General features: G+C 41.6%; 1 protein-coding gene across 1 annotated transcript; it reads left to right on the forward strand.

Annotated features, from left to right (window-relative positions):
- The first annotated feature begins 1410 nt into the window (after positions 1-1410).
- SRI (sorcin) lies at positions 1411-15766 on the forward strand. Its single transcript, XM_060020583.1, has 8 exons — positions 1411-1511; positions 2388-2471; positions 4535-4604; positions 11756-11799; positions 12590-12737; positions 12974-13087; positions 14127-14185; positions 15386-15766. Exons 1-8 carry the CDS (start codon positions 1461-1463, stop codon positions 15410-15412), a joined length of 597 nt encoding a protein of 198 aa, XP_059876566.1. The 5' UTR covers positions 1411-1460; the 3' UTR covers positions 15413-15766.
- The last annotated feature ends 2314 nt before the right edge of the window (positions 15767-18080 follow it).

Here is an 18080-nt window from a genome sequence, read left to right on the forward strand (position 1 = left end):
GCTGGTAGATCTCATGTTGTGCTCTTACCACAATAAAAAATAGTAGGGAGAAAAAAACCCAAAACTCTACATAGGCAAAAGGACTCATATGTCTAATCTACGTTGATGATGGCTGTGGTATTTGAAAACAGTAATCAACTTCCTGAATCAAACACAAAGCAAGTAATACATTGTTTGCTTGATATAAGACAACAAGGACTATTAGAATTTTCTCACAATTCAGGACTTTGGTTTTTAGCATTTGGGTATCCAAAAAGAGAACTTGAGAGGGAAGTTTATACATGAGTAAAACAATGACCCTAGTGAGAACAAAAACCAGGAACTCAGTACGGAGGAACTCGGTCCACCACGGTGAACAAGCACAGTACCTCGCACAGCGGGTGCTCCAATATTTGTTAAATGTTCATGACTCATTCAATTTTTCTGTGCAACCTCCATAGCAAATACTGCGAATCTTGCTCGTCATTGCATTTCTTAAAACGTTAAAATTCAGAAAAACATTCTGCGTGACTGAAATTACATGAAACAAAACCAAACAAAAATCTCACATCTGAATTGCTTCAAACTGTTTAGGTGAAAAAGAAAACTGTGCGAAGTAAAGAAAACCGTTTCCTGAATCAACTGAGTGAAGTTCCAAGTTCCAGCTCTCTCACCCTCCTGAATATTTACCAGCACACTCTCAGCTTGCGCTAAACTTTTCTTGCATAAAAAGCAGCTGAGTAATTTTGGAGAATGGGATTGTTTTGCCTAAATCATCCAGATAATTCAAACAACTCAATTTCTAATAACAATCTGGCAGAGGCTGCCCTGCCCAGTAAATGCTCTCTATACTCCCCAGGCCACAGCCTACTCACACCCAGCTTAGCCAGGAGATGACAGTATCCCCTAGAAAGGAAACACGCCCTTATTGTTCAGTGATAAGTGCAACCATCAGCCAACGCTCCCCCGCCCTCTGTTCCTCGAGTTTATTCCAGTTTCCCGAGGGCGCTTTCAAATTTTGATTTTTCGACGAGGTCTCCTTTCCCCGGAAGCATCTAAGAGCTGCCCTAAAGCCTTCAGCCCCTTCCCCCAATACCGCACTCTGCTTAGAGCCCGTAGGCCTGTCCAGTAAAGTTATTTAAAATAAAAAGCGTAACAGAAGATGTCCAAGCAGGAAGAGAAAAAGAATACCCCGGGAACTGGGTTAGTGTCGGAACGTGCCATTCGTTTCGAAGGGAGGACAGTCCCAGGTGCGAATTGTATCGCAGGTCTGAAGTCACTTACCGGACCTCCGATTCATCAGGGCCTGAGTACATAAAACACCAAAGAGCGGGCGGACCGCAGGAAGGGGCGAGGGGCCGGAAATGGAGCCAGGCAGGGCCGGCGGGCCTGAAGCGCGTCCCCCGTGGGCTCCGATGGTGCGGCCCGAGGCGGCCGCGGTGGGGAGGCGGGAGGCGCAGGGCTGAGGCACAGAGGGCAGCATGGCGTACCCCGGGCACCCTGGCGCCGGCGGCGGCTACTACGCAGGCGGGGTGAGTGCTGCCCTCCCGGGCTCGCGGCCGGGGTGCGACCCCTGGACGCCGGGGGCGCCGAGAGGCCACACGTGGCGACTCCGCCGGGGCGGCTCCCGGGCGCCCCCGCCCTGCCAGCCGCCTCTCCCCAGGCCCCTGCCGACCGGCCTCTGTCTCAGCGCCCTCTTTCCCTCTGTCCCTTCTCCCCTCGGCTGGCTGCGCGGGGCCGGGGCGCGGGTGGTTTTGACCCAAGAAGCCCACCCTGTGACTCCCGGATCCGCGGCGTGAAATCGTGCACATGGGGTGTTGCCTTCCTCTCCGCCTTCCCTGAGAGCAACAGCCATTTTAATCTAGAATGGTCCTGCGGTTCACTTCTCCCTCTCTGAAAGAAAGTGGGAAAAACAGGAAAGTCAGGGAAAGTCCGTTAGAGTCAAAGACCTCCGGGAGGAAGGCCGCCTCGCCCTGCGTCAGGGATGCGCGTCGTCGTGGGAACTGTTTCCAAAAGAGAAAGTTCCCTCGCCTTGACACACCTCACCCCTCCCGAGGCTACACCTGTTTCAAAACGCTTTAAAAATACCGTAAACGCTAGAAAAATGTAAGTTGCATGCCCAGGTTGCGTTTATCTCAGTAGCCTGCGGGTTAATGGGGGTTTGTAAAGTTGCTTCACTTACACTGATGTCACTGTCAAGACTACTCATTTTGATGCTAGCTGCCGGTTTTTAAATTATAACGGGGTGAGAATGGGAGAAAGGGGAGGAGTGATTGCAGGTAGAGAATTCCGGGTGGCAAACGACTGACAGCGAAGGCCTGGCAATTGCCTGGCTTTGCATGAGGCACTCAGTGGTGAAAGAATAAAACTTGGTCAGCGGAATGATGCATTTGTTTCCTGTCTTACAGTATGGAGGGGCTCCCGGAGGGCCTGCGTTTCCCGGACAAACTCAGGATCCGCTGTATGGTTACTTTGCTGCTGTAGCTGGACAGGTTAGCTTTTCCCTTTAACATTAAAGGACTGTCAGATTCTACATTTGTATTAACCTTAGTTCGAGTGGCACAGAAAAACAGCCTTTCCTCTGGAAAAGAATTCCTTTGCTTCCGCACAAGAAAAAAAAAAAAAAGAGAAGTTCACAGGCAGTTATTTTTGAATATTCAGAACAAATAAGGACAAAGGGTTACTCGTGTTTATGTTACTTTCAGAACTAAACTTGTGATTGAATTAGGGTCAGATTCAACAGAACAGGCTAGTATAAATGTGCTTTGAAGATATGTAAGGTAGAAAGATGTCTTTAGAACTGAATTGTCAGGGTCCATAGTGGTTTCCAGAGAAGAAATACCAGATCTGCTGAACGTTAAACCCTTCTTTGTACAATTAAAAGCATGTGGTACTAGTAATTCTGTAGCCAGATTCTAGGGGACACTTCCTCTGGGTAGAGTTTGATTGTTAATCAGTTACCCCCTTAGGAAATAGGTATGTATGGTAAAAACCCACCAGCTTCAAAATAAGAAAGGTACTATATTCTTCTTACTATCAGGAAGTTAATCTTCTGAACAGTTTAGTTCCTCTTTGATGCAGATGCTGTTACCAGGTCACATCTTTCATGTCCTTATCAGGTGTTGTTGTGGTCTGTTGACCCAGAGAGAGAATTAAGGTCAGCACCCCAAGACCATTCACTTCTTTACATTCTAAGTCATATGACAGGCGGTAGTGCATCTTGAGGGAGGCCCCTTCCCCAGCTCCCAGGTCAGTGAATGTATATGGTAAATACACTGTTGGTATAACCCAAACATGTCCAGAGGGGGTGTCTGTGCTTATGAATTCAACTTAGCTTTGTTTTGATCAAAAGCTAGAAATAACACGATCTGAATGTGAAAATGCCTTAGACTATTATGGAATTACAGCCACCTTTTAGAATAGCACTCTAAGAAATACCATTTGAGAAACACTGGAAAATTGAGTCTAAAACTGAAAGAGCTGCCCCTTAAGTATCTGCTTCATCTGTTAGTGATCAGTATCTTTGAAACCACAAGACACGGCAAAGCTCAAGACTCCTTATTCTTAGATTGCCTGTGCCTGCAGCCATGTAAGTGACCCCCCCTGCTTAGCTTTCAGCAGCCCTGGCCTGCAGCAGCATGCCCATCGTTTTTCACATTATTGATCATGCCCCTCGTCTAGAACATATAATAGTCATGGACTTGAGGATTGAGGTATTTTATTTTAAAATCCCTATAAATAACATGTATCTAATTCTGACCTAGGTCAGCCAGTGAATAAGCACGGGGAACCTCTGTCTCCCAGGTATAATCGTGATCCAAAAAAAAAAACAGTTCATCACATCATAAGCAAAGGTGATCACAGAGGACGCTTTCTGTGGGAACCAGACTTTTCATTTACTGATGTCATCTGTGTACCCTGCTCTCCACACACCCTGACAAAAAAAAGCTAGAAAGAGTAATAAGACTTTTAATCAACTACATAAATAATTTTAAAATGCTTGCTTTGGCAGATTCCTAGCTCAGACTGAGAGTAGTTCAAGACAGAAACTAGTTTTATTCATGTCTCAGTGGAAGAAACTGAATTCACCTCACTGTTTTATTAAAAGAGGAATCTTATACTTGAGAACATTTATGCCAAGTCTAATTTGGGAATTTAGTACTACCAATACCTTTTCATCATTTCCTCTAAAGTATAGGTGTAAGCAGCTTTCAGACTTGGTTAATTCTTGTGTAATGATTATTTAAAATAAAGCCTGACATTGAATGCCCACTTTACCTAAGGTATTAAGAAATGTATTTTTTGTTTATGGTCCTAATTATACATTTGTGGAAGAGGCCCTAACAATTTGTCTTTCTTTCTGTAATTAAATTGTTATGGGAAGTAGGGTGAGGAAAAAGAATGCCTACTTTTAGCAGGCATCCCTTTAAAAAAGTCTCATGCATGATAATATTCATTTTCTTTACCATTATTGCTACACTGAATACTGAAAGTAAAAAACTAGAAAGTACAAATCACGATTGTGATTCCTTTTCCTATTTTTTTTTTTTTAAAGGATGGACAAATAGATGCTGATGAATTGCAGAGATGCCTGACACAGTCGGGCATTGCTGGAGGATACAAACGTAAGTTAGGAGCCCCAAAGTGTCTCTAGAAGTACTCTTGTATTTCATATTTCAGATGTTACTTGTGATTATTATAGCCTTCAAGGAATCTGAGCTTTTCTGATCCAGCAAAGTTAAGAATTTCAAAAGCTGAATTCGGTTGGTTCTTTTGTATTTTAAAATGTTAATTTGAAAACAGTTCTTAATCATTCCACACTACCCACCGATTTCGTGGGTTTCTTGGATTTGGGTTCCATGTATCTGGAACCGTTCAAACCAATGACAGTCTGTATGGCCTCCTCAGAAAATGAGGTAAGGTGCTGAAATGAAATCCACCAGGTCAGGTGTTGTTAATGATAGGAGCTAACATTCACTGCTGACTTGTTTGCCAAGAGCTTATTCTGTCTCTGAGCCTGGTGGCACTTAGGGCTTTGAGTGGCCTGTCCTGCATGCCTAGTTCTGAGTAGTTGGTCCTACCCTCCCTTTTCCCCGGTGCCTGGTCCCCAACCCCTAGTCCTCAGGGAGCCAGTTCTGCACTCCTGGTCTCAACTCCTGGCAGCATGAACGCTCACCTTGACATCCCCTAGGTCTTTCCTCTTTCTACATCAGGCTAAGTAAGACGTGCCCTTCCTAATTTCTAAACTCTTTACAGTAATCCTCCTTCCTGCCACCCCCCAGTTCCTCACAGACTGCCCCTGTACTTACACCTGCTTCCTGCCTTTTGACTCTGCATGAGCTGCAGAGAGGGAACTCCTGCCAAGATGCTGCATCCCACACATGCCACATGCTTCTCTTCAAATCATGTCTTGACCATGATAGAGAATAGTGTCTTGGCTAATGTACATGACCTACCAACTTCTCTGCCAGTTGTTAATTGAGACAGAACATCAGATCGAAGACTCAACTTCCCAGTAAGCTGTGAATTAAAACACTCAAACTAGGGAATTCCCTGGCTGTCCAGTGGTTAGGACTCGGTGCTTTCACTGCGGTGGCCCCGGGTTTGATCCCTGTTTGGGAACTAAGATCCCTTAAGAAAAAAAAAAAACAACACTCAAACTAGAATTCACAATTGAGGACCCGTAGTGGCCATTTTTGACTGTTTGATATGGCACAGTTACTAGGTGGCTCTCTTTTTAAACTATTTGCATATCCATTTTTATCATCCTTTGTTTTATGACTTCAGTATCCAATTAACATTTCCTAGTTGTGGGAATTAATACAAAAGAGGAACTTTTGCATTTCTGTCATCTACCCTGGTCCTAAACAAAAGAAGCCCTTTTCTAGATTAGGGAATTTTTTTTTTTTTTAACTATTGTAGGCAATACATTTAAATCATTAGTTGTTAACCTCAAGCAATTGGAGCTGGTGAACAAAGAAGGTCTAATAGCAGGGTTTACAGAAGTGAGCCAAGTCACAACATAGACTATTATCTACACCCTTTCAGTAGAAGAGGTGTGGCTGGTTTTCAACGAACAAAGTGGGCAGTATATCCTTGGAGAGCAGTCCTTTTAAAAATTTCATTTGCGAAAGCTGCATTTACTAAAGATCTTAGATCACTGAGTTATAGAAAAGACATATCCTGAATCATCTGGATCATGTGACTGAATTAATTTGCTTGCTGTCATCTGGTTATGGAGGCTGTAATGAACCACAAAACCATCTTGGTTGTGAGATGTCAGAGTGAGTGTTGTAATGCAGAAGTTATACAGCCATTGGTCTTTTCAACCCAGCTTCCAAGCCAGAAAGTGCGGACGGGCGCTAGGGGTGGCAGTGGGGATAGAGAAACCCGTGGCACCTTCTTAACCAGTTTAAGAGGGAGCAGTCATGCCTAGAGGTGGCGCTGATGAGGGAAGTTGCTCTTTTTTCCTCGAGTGTAGTAGTTGTTCCTCTGTGGTAAGGCTGAGAGAAACAACTGCAGGTGGGATTTTCCTGCTAGGTCTGTTACGTTGTGGATTTCCACTAGAAGAAAAGTTGTTTGAGGTATTTTAGCAGAATGAACAGGAGAAAGGAGATAGAGAGTCAAGATAAAATTATAACAAAGATTCTTTTGAAATTATTTAAAATAGGATTAGCATTAGTGAAAGCTCTTTCTGGGGGAAAAAATACTATTAAAATTGAACAAGAATTCTCCTCACCCAAACTTACTAGATGTCAGTGTTCTAACTCATTGGAACAGCCCAGAATGGTGACTTTTCTGTTTTGTTCACTGCCTACCTCATTCCCTCCCTTCTCAGTACTCTCACAAAAGAGGACCAGATTTCTGTTCTCCCTGGCAAAGAGCTCTAACCTTTTACTCTCCTCCTCTAAAAATCCTGAGTAGCTCCATGGTGCCCATATAAAACAAAAGCTAGACAGCCTCCCAGGAATTCAGTCTCCTCAGTGATGCAGCCTCATCTAACGATAATTTCTCCCCTTTCCTTTCCGGACTTCACTGCTTCTCTCTTTGCTTATGCAGGCCCCTAGCTCTACATGGCTGTCTCCAGATGTCCCAAATCTTTTCTGTTGTTCAAAATTTGGCTTAAATGCTGCTTCTTCTACGAAGTCTTTCTTACCAAGAAGGAGCCTCTCCTCAACATCTGGTAGTTTTTGGTGCCTCCATTATGGCTTACCATCCTCTACCTTGTGCACATGACTTATCTTTAACTTTAGACTGTCAGCTGGGCCAGGTTCTAGTGTCACGTTTGTATCTCCAATGTCCCTGGTACCCTGAGCCCTGCACATAATGAATATTTAATAGGCATTTGATGAATTAATGAGTATAGAAGACTTCCTAAAATGGAAAAATCATATACCCATATTTGCATTTTGACTTAAGAAAGATTGATATTTACCTAAGGGATTATACATTACTTTTAAGTATCAGTGAAAATCAGAAGAGTCCATTTAAAAACCATATCCTCCTTAGGCTCTTTGAGAGGGGTATACAGCTTCCTACATAGGGATGAGAATTCAGTCTCACGTGTTCATTCATTTGGCCAACCAACACATTTCTAATGGACACCTACCACGTGGTAGGTGCTGGGGTCTGCAAGCGCCAACAGTGCCTGGGGAACACGGTGAAAAGCACTGGGGTAGGTAAAGGGTTTACCTTTTACTGTAAGCTGTGGGGTCACATCAGAGGGGCCAGTAGCCCAGACAGAGATCCGGAAAGTTTTCCTTGCAGAATTGATACCTCAACTGAGGAGAAATGAAAGTTGAGCAGAAATGATGCAGACCAAGAAGTGAGTGAGGTAGGGAAGCTGTGTTCCGGACAGATAGAACAGTGTGTACCCAGAGATGAGAGGGAGGATGGTTCAATCAAGGAACTGAGAGAAATTGACCAGAGGTAGCTTATGGGGTTGAATGAACAGTAGGAAAGGAGCTGAACTGAGAAAATAAGTGTATGACCTTATATGCCAATTAAGGTGTTTGGACTTTATCCTGAGGGCAGTGGAACACCTCCACTAGGTCTTAAGTAGAAGAGCACCTATTTCCCTGGCTGTACGACCAAATTGGGGAGTATGGGTATGGGGAACGTGGAGAGTCAGGGATACCATTTAGGTGGCCCTTGGAGTCAAACAGATGAGAGAAGTGCTGACTACACTGGGGATAGGACAGTGGGACTGGAGTTGGATGGATCCTAAGGCTGTTCGGAAGGTGATCAAATGTCAAGGGAGAGGGAATTGTGGACTTTCCCAGGTTTCTGGCTCAGGGGGCTGAGTGGGTCATGGTGTCATTCATAGACCTGGGAGACAGGGACTGGCTGCTTCCTGGCCGCCAAAAGCCTCGCTTTACATCCAAACACAGTTGGACCTGTCCTGTGGTGTCAGGCCCTCTGGAGTAGTAGTCCTTACACTGCAGCAGCTGCAGCATCACCTGGAACGTTTGCTAAAACCAGGGCCCTGCTCTGGTTTTAGCAAATTGCCGGGCCCTGCTCTAGCATTTCTCATTAGGATCTGGGGTGAGACCTGAGAATTTGCATCTCTAAACAGGTTTCCGGGCCTGCTGGTCCAGGTTGAACCAGCTGCTTTAATGTGAACATATATCCCCTGGGGATCTTGTTAAAAGCGCAGATTCTGATTTTGTTGGTTTATGTTAAGGGCTGAGATGCTGCAGTTCTAAAAGCTCCCAGGTGAGGAAAAACAAAGAGTTAATTACAAGGGAACACCCATAAGGCTATCTGCTGATTTCTCTACAGAAGCTTTGCAGGCTGGAAGGGAGTGGCATGATATATTCAAAGTCTTGAAAGGGAAAAACCTGCAAACTAGGATACTCTACCCAGCAAGATTATTATTTAGAGTATGAGAGAGAAAGGATTTCTCAGACAGACAAAAACTAAAAGAATACAGCAATACAAAACATATCCTGAAAGATATATTGAAAGGTCTTCTCTAAATAGAAAAGAAGCAAGAATCTATAGGAAAGAGAAAAGCACAATTGGAAAGTAAATCATTTAAATAAGCCAGTATCCGGATTAAAAAAAAAAAAATCCAAAAAATAGTTTTTAAAGCGATGATAACTACAAAGAACAGCAAAAGGATAAACATGAAGATGTAAAAGAGGACATCAAAATCATAAAATGTGGGGGAGGACAGTAAGAAAATGTGTTCTTTTTTTTTCAGAATGTATTTGAGCCTATATGACTATCAGTCTAAAGAAACTAGATATAGTAGTGGGTTAACATAACTTGAAAAACAGGGTAACCACAAATCAGAAACATACAGTAGATTCATAAAAACCAAAAAGAACTGAACACAAGCATAATACAAAAGAAAACCATCTGTTACAAGGCCTGCACTTGCCCAGTTTTAAGACCAAAGAAAGAGCCCAGAGTCAGCCACAGAGACATCAGTGGTTTAATGGATGGGGGAGCTTATACATCTGAAGCAAGGTCCTGGAGCAACACCCCACCGTGTGCAGCAGAAGGTGGGCAGGACATGGCAGCAGGCTTCACTCCAGAGGGGAAGGGGAGACTGCCAGTTATAAGGTGGGGTTACCTCAGGTGGGCTCGTTTGTTACCAGGGAAGCCAGCAGAGGGGCACTCACTGCCCCTTTGATAAGAACTGTCACCAGCTGGGGCCCATGGCAAGTACGTAGGAAGGTCAGTCCTGTGCGTAGGGTATAGGTGACACAGGCCCTGGTCGGGCAGAGGATGTACAGAGAGCAAGAGAAGAGCCATCTTGAGTGGCCTGACCATACACCATCAAACCACAAAAAGAAAAAGGAAAAGAAAAAAGAACAAAAGCTCCCAGGTGATATTAATAACAGCTAGTCCAGGAATCACACTTGGAGTAGAAGAGTGGTCTCAATCTTGACTACTCACTAGAATCATCTGAGAAGCTTTTAAAAAAGAAAAAAAAAAACTAATGCCTGAGTCCCATAGTCAGATTCTGATTTAATTGTTCTGTGGTGGTGGTGAATATACTTAACAAAAGTTTTTGAGAGTACATCTTAAAACTTCTCACCACACACACAAAAGGTAGCTATGTGAGGTGATGGATGTGTTAATTAACCTTATTATGGTAATCATTTTGCAGTATATACATATAGAAAATCATTACAATGTACACCTTAAACTTACACAATGTCATATGTCAACAATATCTCAATAAAGCTGAAAAAATAATAATATTTGTTCTGTGGTGCAGCCCAGGTGTCAGGATCTTTTAAAGCCTCTGGGTGATTCTGATAAGCACCCAGGTTTGAGAACCTCTGGTCTCCACTAGAGAGACTTCATACCTCCACACAACTTAAAAATCAGAATGAAGAACCAACCAACTCTTTCTCAAAAGTGTAGAAAAGTGTTGCCTCCTCTCACCTCAGAGAACTGTCTCTGTGGATCAGATGGAGGTTGAAGGACCAAAATAGAAACAGTTCCCAACCTTTTATTTCAGGGTTCCAGGATATGCCAAACAGAGGAATCTGTTAAAAGTAGAAAACCTATAGTTTGTAATGTTTGGAGACATTACAGTAATAAGAGTTAGCTTAGTTGTTTTAAATTCACTTTTGTTAGAGATAAAAATGAAGCTAGTGACAGCTGTAAAAAATGTTAATTCTGTGTGCCTCTTAACAAACTTGTCAAATTTATGCTAGCTTTGCCCACGTGACCATTGTCACTTCTTCCTAGTTTTACCGCTTCTTTGTACCTCAGAACACTTCCTCAAAGTCATTGGTAAGGTGCAAGGAATTCTTTATTTTTAATTTGTTAATGCTTAGAGTACCAGTAGGCCATTAACCAATAAGTGTATTCTAGTTTGGTTGTCTAAGTGAGGTATGGAAATGCCCTCAGAACACCCTTGAACTGTAAGTAAACTAAAAAGGTTTCTGAACAGTGGCCATCACTAAGTGGGTCATCAGGTCTTAGTCCAGAATGCTCTTGTTTAACACACAATTCTAGCAAGCTTATTTATCTTATTGTCTATGAAAAGAGGCCATACGCTGGTTGGGGTAGGAAGTGACCATTCAGTGTCTGACATTAAAGGGAAAAGAAAGAAAAACAAATGATCAGACTCCAGAACTAGCAAAACCAGCTAGAGTCAACTGTGAGTAGGAACAAAGCAGACTAACCCTCCCATTCACCATGGTGGATAATACACTGTGGTTCATTATGGTGAATTGAACTCACTATATTACAGTTTCAAAGGCAAGAAAGAATATAATACTTTTTAAAAACTATGTTATAGAAAAGTTTAAACTTATCCAAAAATAGAGGTAATTATACAGTGAACTCCTGTATACCCATCACTCAGCTTCAACAGTTATCAATGTGTCGCCATTCTTGTTTTATCTGTAATCCTGCCCATGTTCTTTTAAAGCAAATTCCAGATCTCTTAACATTTATTCCACCTACAGATAACTTCAGTGTATACTTTTCTTAAAGACAAGGACACATTTTTCCCCCAATTTCAAAACCATAAATCACACCTAAAAATATTAACAGTACGATGCAAAACTTTTTTAAAAGATTTCTGTTAAAGTTGTTAAAATCAAATTTGGGTCCTGGAAGGAATCCTATCTAGCTGGAAAAAAAAAATCTACTTCAAAGCTCCATGAATTTAGTTCCATGTAGATTGAGCAGCATATAAAAATAAAAGTGTATAAATGATCACATTCCTAATTAATTTGAATGTATCCAATGTAATGTGAATTTTTGAAATTGTATTAATGTGTATGTACTTTTCTTGATTTAACAGCTTTTAACCTGGAGACTTGCCGGCTTATGGTTTCAATGCTGGATGTATCCTTTACCTTGATTGTGGCCTAGAGTATTTTTTCTGGATAAAAAAAAAATCCTTCCTGAAGGAATTCATCTAAGGATTAATACCCGGTAAACACAAAGTGACAAATGACCACAAAAAAGTTTTCCGAAATCATTAGCTTTCAAGATGGTATTTGGTGTGAAAAAGGAAGGAAGTTTAGTAAGTAGACCATTCGTTATTTAAGAATTTGAGGAAGCATCAAAGACAAACAAGTATAGAAACCGGAGCAGTCAGGGAGGCTTTTTCACCGTGACATCGATTGCCCTGCATGATCCAAACCTGGCCTTCAAGCAATGGGATTTTTCACATCACAGTTCTTAAACTAGTTTAGCCAGTGCTGATGGTATGGTTCTTTCATCCCACCTCATTTTCCAAAAGTAAAAACAGTGGGTCTGGGAGGGCTTACCAAGGGAGTGTGAGGGCTAAAGAGGACCCGGGACAGAAGGACAAGCAGCACAGCCTGGGCCACCCAGAAAGTGCAGCCCAGTTTGGTTGTTACAGGTGGCTCACAATGGCCTCGTTATTTCCTTGTAATCACATCGTATCAATTATCTTTTTTCCCCAGGGGAAATAGGCACTCAGAGCTTTTTCTCCATAGGCCCTTTTTATTATATCATTAGTCTCTTGTCCTATCATGTCCAAAAGAATGTATAACATTTTTAACCTTTTCAGCAGAAAGAATATTAAATTCCCTTATCCTTGATCTTTGATTTAATCATTACAAAATGTTGCAAAATAAAGTTGTGCTAATCCTTGATTACAGTTCAGAGAGATATGTCAGGCACAATGGGTTTCAGCGAGTTTAAAGAACTCTGGGCTGTACTAAACGGCTGGAGACAACACTTTATCAGTTTTGACAGCGACAGGAGTGGAACAGTGGATCCCCAGGAATTGCAGAAGGCCCTGACAACAATGGGTGTGTATGACTGACTCCACCTCTCTGTTCATTTGTAGAAGTAATTTTTTTTTTAATTTCTAAAACTAAGTGCTACATGAAGGTGGTTTCTATTTGTAGAAGTAGCACATATTCATAATTTCAGTGAGCCCTCTCAGTCCTAAAAATCTGGGGGGGCTTGATTATTTTTAACTGTCTTTTTGTAATCCTTGATTTTTTTTTTTTTTTTTTTCCTGGATGATTTTTCTTCCTTTCAGGATTTAGGTTGAGTCCCCAGGCTGTGAATTCAATTGCAAAACGATATAGCACCAATGGAAAGATCACCTTCGATGATTACATCGCCTGCTGCGTCAAGCTGCGAGCTCTAACAGGTGTGTCCTTTGAGATCACTATTAAGCATGTCTGGCAGGATAACTCTTTTCTCAGAAATTTTTTTCACATTACTAAGTAATCTGCCGTTAAAATAATCCTAACTAAATTCCCTGGTGGTCCAGTGGTGAGTACTCCATGCTCTCACTGCTGAGGGCCCAGGTTCGATCCTTGGTCGGGGAACTAAGATCCCCCAAGCCAACGGCGTGGCCAAAAAAAATCCTAACTAAACTTTACTAAAATGTTTCAAAACATAACAAGCTAACTGATAACGTTTTTGATCAGAGTATCAGCAATATTCTGTGATTTCTCCCCAGAATGTGAAATACTTGAAAAAAGTGAAATTACCCATTGGTAGCTCTTTCCTATTTCCTCCTGTTGGAAAGATTTAAAATGGTGGTCTCTTTCAGATGTCCTTAAATGTAGCTATATCAATAATCTCTACTTTTCTCTCCCCTCTATTCTTTTACTTTCTTCTGTATTTTTTTTTCTGGTTTCGTTCCTCTCTTTAGCTTTTTACCCTTTTTAATATCTGGTTTTATGATTTTTTTGCATCCTGACACAAATTTGAGGGTGGCTTTTCTTACTAAAGTAAATTCTTTTCATTTAATAGGACAGAGCTCAAATGGGTGGAATATCTGATCACAGCTGTTTGTCATATTAAGGACTCCATCCCTCTATTTCCTAATTAAGCAATATCTATGTTATTAAGAAGTCGGAAATTCTGTGCTTCCATCACAGTTAAGGAATGGTCTCAGAAGTCAGTGCAGCTTTTACTGACTTTCGGATGAGGTGTTTCCTTCCAGCTCTATGTTGAGAAAGACAGTTGGCCAACTTCTGCATGTTGTGTTACTTGGTTGCATATTAAATCTATTCGTATTGGTACAGTTGGTTTCTTTGCTTTGGTCTTTTGTTTATGCTGGCTGGTTGTACAATTTAAATGTTACTGCATTTTGAACCCAGTGCCAACATAATTAACTATTATAATTTCAGATAAGATGCTTAAGAAAAACTCATAAATTTTACTGTGGTGTTTTACAGACAGCTTTCGAAGACGGGATACTGCTCAGCAAGGTGTTGTGAATTTCCCGTATGATGATGTAAGTCTCAGTAAATTTGGAACTGACAAAATACAAAAATGCACATATTTTCGGTTTAGCAGTTGCTGCAGTTATGAGTACACTTTAAAAAGGCTTGTGTGTAAACGTGTTTATTTCTTCTGCTTAAAGGTGTGTTCTCTTCAGTGTGCATTAACTTCTCAGGTGACAGTCCCGCTCAGTTTCCAAGGACGGAGAGCTGGCCTGTAGAGCAGAAAGTGCATAGGCTTTGGCCTCAGAAGGGCTACTTAAGGAATATCTGAACGTCCTGACCCAAGTTCCATTTTCCCTGAAAGAGGGGTAATCAGCCCGGCCTTGCAGGAATGCTGCAGGAATTAGCAGTGCCCAGGGCCTCAGTGGTGTTGGAAGAATGCGAAAGAAAACTGAGAGCAAAGGCAGAGTCTACTGCTGTGTGTTTGGTGGTGAAGCAAACATTTCACAGCAAATACTGATGCTTCTACACTGAGGTTTCTGATTTGCAAGGGAAGGGTCAGCTATTCTGTTTCTGTGCATCCATATACTGGCACACTAGAATTTATTTTAATAAAGCAGATTTTAAGGGAATAAACCTTTTTAAAGGCAGTCTGGTAGAACAGTGGGGTAAAACTGCAGTTCTGAAGTTCCCCATGGGATAGAATGGTATAAACTGTACTGTTACTTGTATTTGTAAGTAGGTACCTTTGATCATGACCATGTCTAGAGTAAGATATTATTTGGAATTTAAATAATTCTTTGTGCATTGGGGTAAGATGAGCTTCTTGTAAGAAGCTTTGATGTGAGAAACCCATTGGGTTTTATATTAGACTGCTTCCTTCAAAAAATGAACCTTTGGGCTTCCCTGGTGGCGCAGCGGTTGAGAGTCCGCCTGCTGATGCAGGGGACGCGGGTTCGTGCCCCGGTCCGGGAGGATCCCACATGCTGCCGCAGAGTGGCTGGGCCCCGTGACCCATGGCCGCTGGGCCTGCGTGTCGGAGCCTGTGCTCCGCAACGGGAGGGGCCACGGCAGTGAGAGGCCCGCGTACCACAAAAAAACAAAACAAACAAAAATGAACCTTTCCACTCATCATTTACTCCTATTTTGAAAAGGATTTTTTTTAATCCACAATTCAAATGAGAATACCAAAAGGGAAGCTGCCTAAAAATAAGCTAGGGTGTATTCTGTGTTCTGAGGTCTGCAGTGTAACGCTGATTTTTCTCTTTCAGTTCATTCAGTGCGTCATGAGTGTTTAAGTCAGGAGGAAGACCTATGAAGATAATCCACATTCATTCCAACTGGAGTTCTCCTTTGCTCTTTGCCTTCAGTAATTGTGTGCAAACTTACACAGCCACTTTTCCTTAACAGCTGTTGTAAAGGTTTATTACTTTATGTACAACTCAAGTTTTTAGTTTTGATAATATATTCTTTGGAATGTTATTAATATCAGATCCGGTCAGTTAAACACCATTTAGAACTTCCTTGAGCCATTGTTAATCATGCCTTATTTTCTTGCTAAGCCTCTTTTATGTAAATTTAAGTTGCAAATTGTTTAAGGCACATTATGTATTTTTCATTGTAAGCTACTAAAACCTTTTCATCAGACTACAGCTGTTGTCGTCCCTCTTTTAGAAGGGCTTTTCCGTGGTATTGAAAGCTTTATGTGTGGAGTATTCTCGTCATGTAAATGGTTTAGACCCGCTTGGATGCAAAAAAAACAACCACCAAAAAACAAACCTGGTAATATATGTCAGGAATCTCCTGAGTGGAAATTTAACTCAGCTTAAAGGCTTACAGATATTTTGATGGCTGTATAAATGGAAACTGGTTGAATAATTTGAGTGGCAAATACTGCCTGTCATCAGGTTCCTTCTTGTCATCATCCATGTAGACCTTTGCTAACTATACTTAAAAATCTTGAACATTATGAGCTTAACTATGTAAAAAGGAAAATTGATAGGAAAAGACTAAAGGAATGTATGAAAATATTAACTGTGGTTATTTTTGGCTAATGGGATTCTAGGTGACTAATTCCCTTTATGCAGTTCAGTATTTTCCAGGTTTTCTATAATGTGTGTGCTTTCTTTTTAAAATCAGAAGATGCTAATTTTTAAACGGTGATACATCCATTTTGATATGCCATGTGTTCACACTTACATTAAAAAATATACACAGTACAGACATAGAGAATGGACTTGAGGACATAGGGAGGGGGAAGTGTAAGCTGGGACGAAGTGAGAGAGTGGCATGGACATATATACACTACCAAATGTAAACTAGATAGCTAGTGGGAAGCAGCCGCGTAGCACAGGGAGCTCGGTGCTTTGTGACCACCTGGGGCGGGGTGGGGGGTGCGGTTGGGGGAGTGGGGGGGTGGGGTAGGGAGGGTGGGAGGGAGACACAAGAGGGAGGAGATATGGGGATATATGTATATGTATAGCTGATTCACTTTGTTATACAGCAGAAACTAACACACCACTGTAAAGCAATTATATTCCAATAAAGATGTTAAAAATACATATATACACAGTAAAAGGACTGGAAAGAGTATATAAAAATGTTGATGTGGCTTCCACTGGAAGTCAGAATTATGAGCTCATTTTCCCCCTTCCTGCCACTCTTCCAAATATTCTCTGACAAGCAAGTATTACATTTATAATGGAAGACATTTTTTGTTTTAATTTTTAAACCATGTACTAGTAAGGTCTGGATTCTAACGCTGGCTGTGCCTCTTACTAAATACGTGGTTTGATCATTTTAGATAAACTCAGAGCCTCAACTTCCCCATCTTGGAAAGGAGGTAATATATGCCTCCTGGGGTAGCCTGAATATGAAAAAGTGCTGGCATGATAAGCACCAGTAATGTTTCTGTTTCTTAAATTTAAAGCTGGCCTGGTTTGCTCTTTTTAGCAAAAGAGCTTAACAGATAAAACAATGAAATTAGTCTCCCTGCCAGCAAAATATCTCTTATTTTAGGGCACAACGTGAGAGTAACCGTTCAGATGATCAGTTAGTTGTCAACGAAAGAAAAATAAAACATTTTCTAAGCATCTTTAGCCTCATTCCACTAACTTTTTTCAAATATTGCATGCACGCTCTCTCTCTCCCCGTATGTGTATATATATATATATATGTATATACACACACACACACAAATATATACATTAACAAACATTTATTAAACCCTAACTTATGTATTTCTGTCATGTAGTCACACTCAGGCTACATCTCAGAATGTGAGTCAACCTGCTTTCTATTAATTTCATGGTGAGCCTAGGTTTCATTCCAGATATATTGTCTGTGAGGTCACAAAGCCTGGCTTGAGCCTGAGCTGTACAGAAGAGAACTAATGGGGGCTCAGAGGACCAGGAGGCAAGGAACTCACCTTAAGAGTCCCAGCACCTAGAGGCTTCAAATTCATCAGGCTCCTCTGAGGAAATCGTAGTTTAAGGAAATGGTCATTTCCTGGGTGACCAAGGTGGTAAGGAAGAAGGCCCTTGCTGACCAAAGGTTATGCACCATTCTTGCACCATCTGACTGCTTTGGTAGGTCCCAAGGTGTGTTGCATCAGTCATGGTTCTGAATTTGCTTTTGAGTAAGTGCTAAAGTGTTACAAAACTGTGTCTCTGGAAATAATTCAGCTTTAATTATTGATACCCTTATCTCCTCCACTTCTACGTTCCCTGTTTCTTTCTGAAAGCGTACAGCCTGGTCTTCAGTATGTCCTGCAGTTAGAAAGTTTCCTTCCCCTTGACAAATGTGACGTATCCATCCTCTTTCTTTAACACAGCCAAAATCCTCATTACAAGTGAATCTCGTGTTGCCTTATTTCTGTTTTATGGTGGGTTCTGTTTTACTCATTATATACATCCAGTGCAGCCTCACCGCCTTCTTCAAAACTCTTTTTTGGTCTACTTTTCTTAG

This window comes from Delphinus delphis, chromosome 9 (assembly GCF_949987515.2).
Source record: "Delphinus delphis chromosome 9, mDelDel1.2, whole genome shotgun sequence".
Taxonomy (NCBI): domain Eukaryota; kingdom Metazoa; phylum Chordata; class Mammalia; order Artiodactyla; family Delphinidae; genus Delphinus; species Delphinus delphis.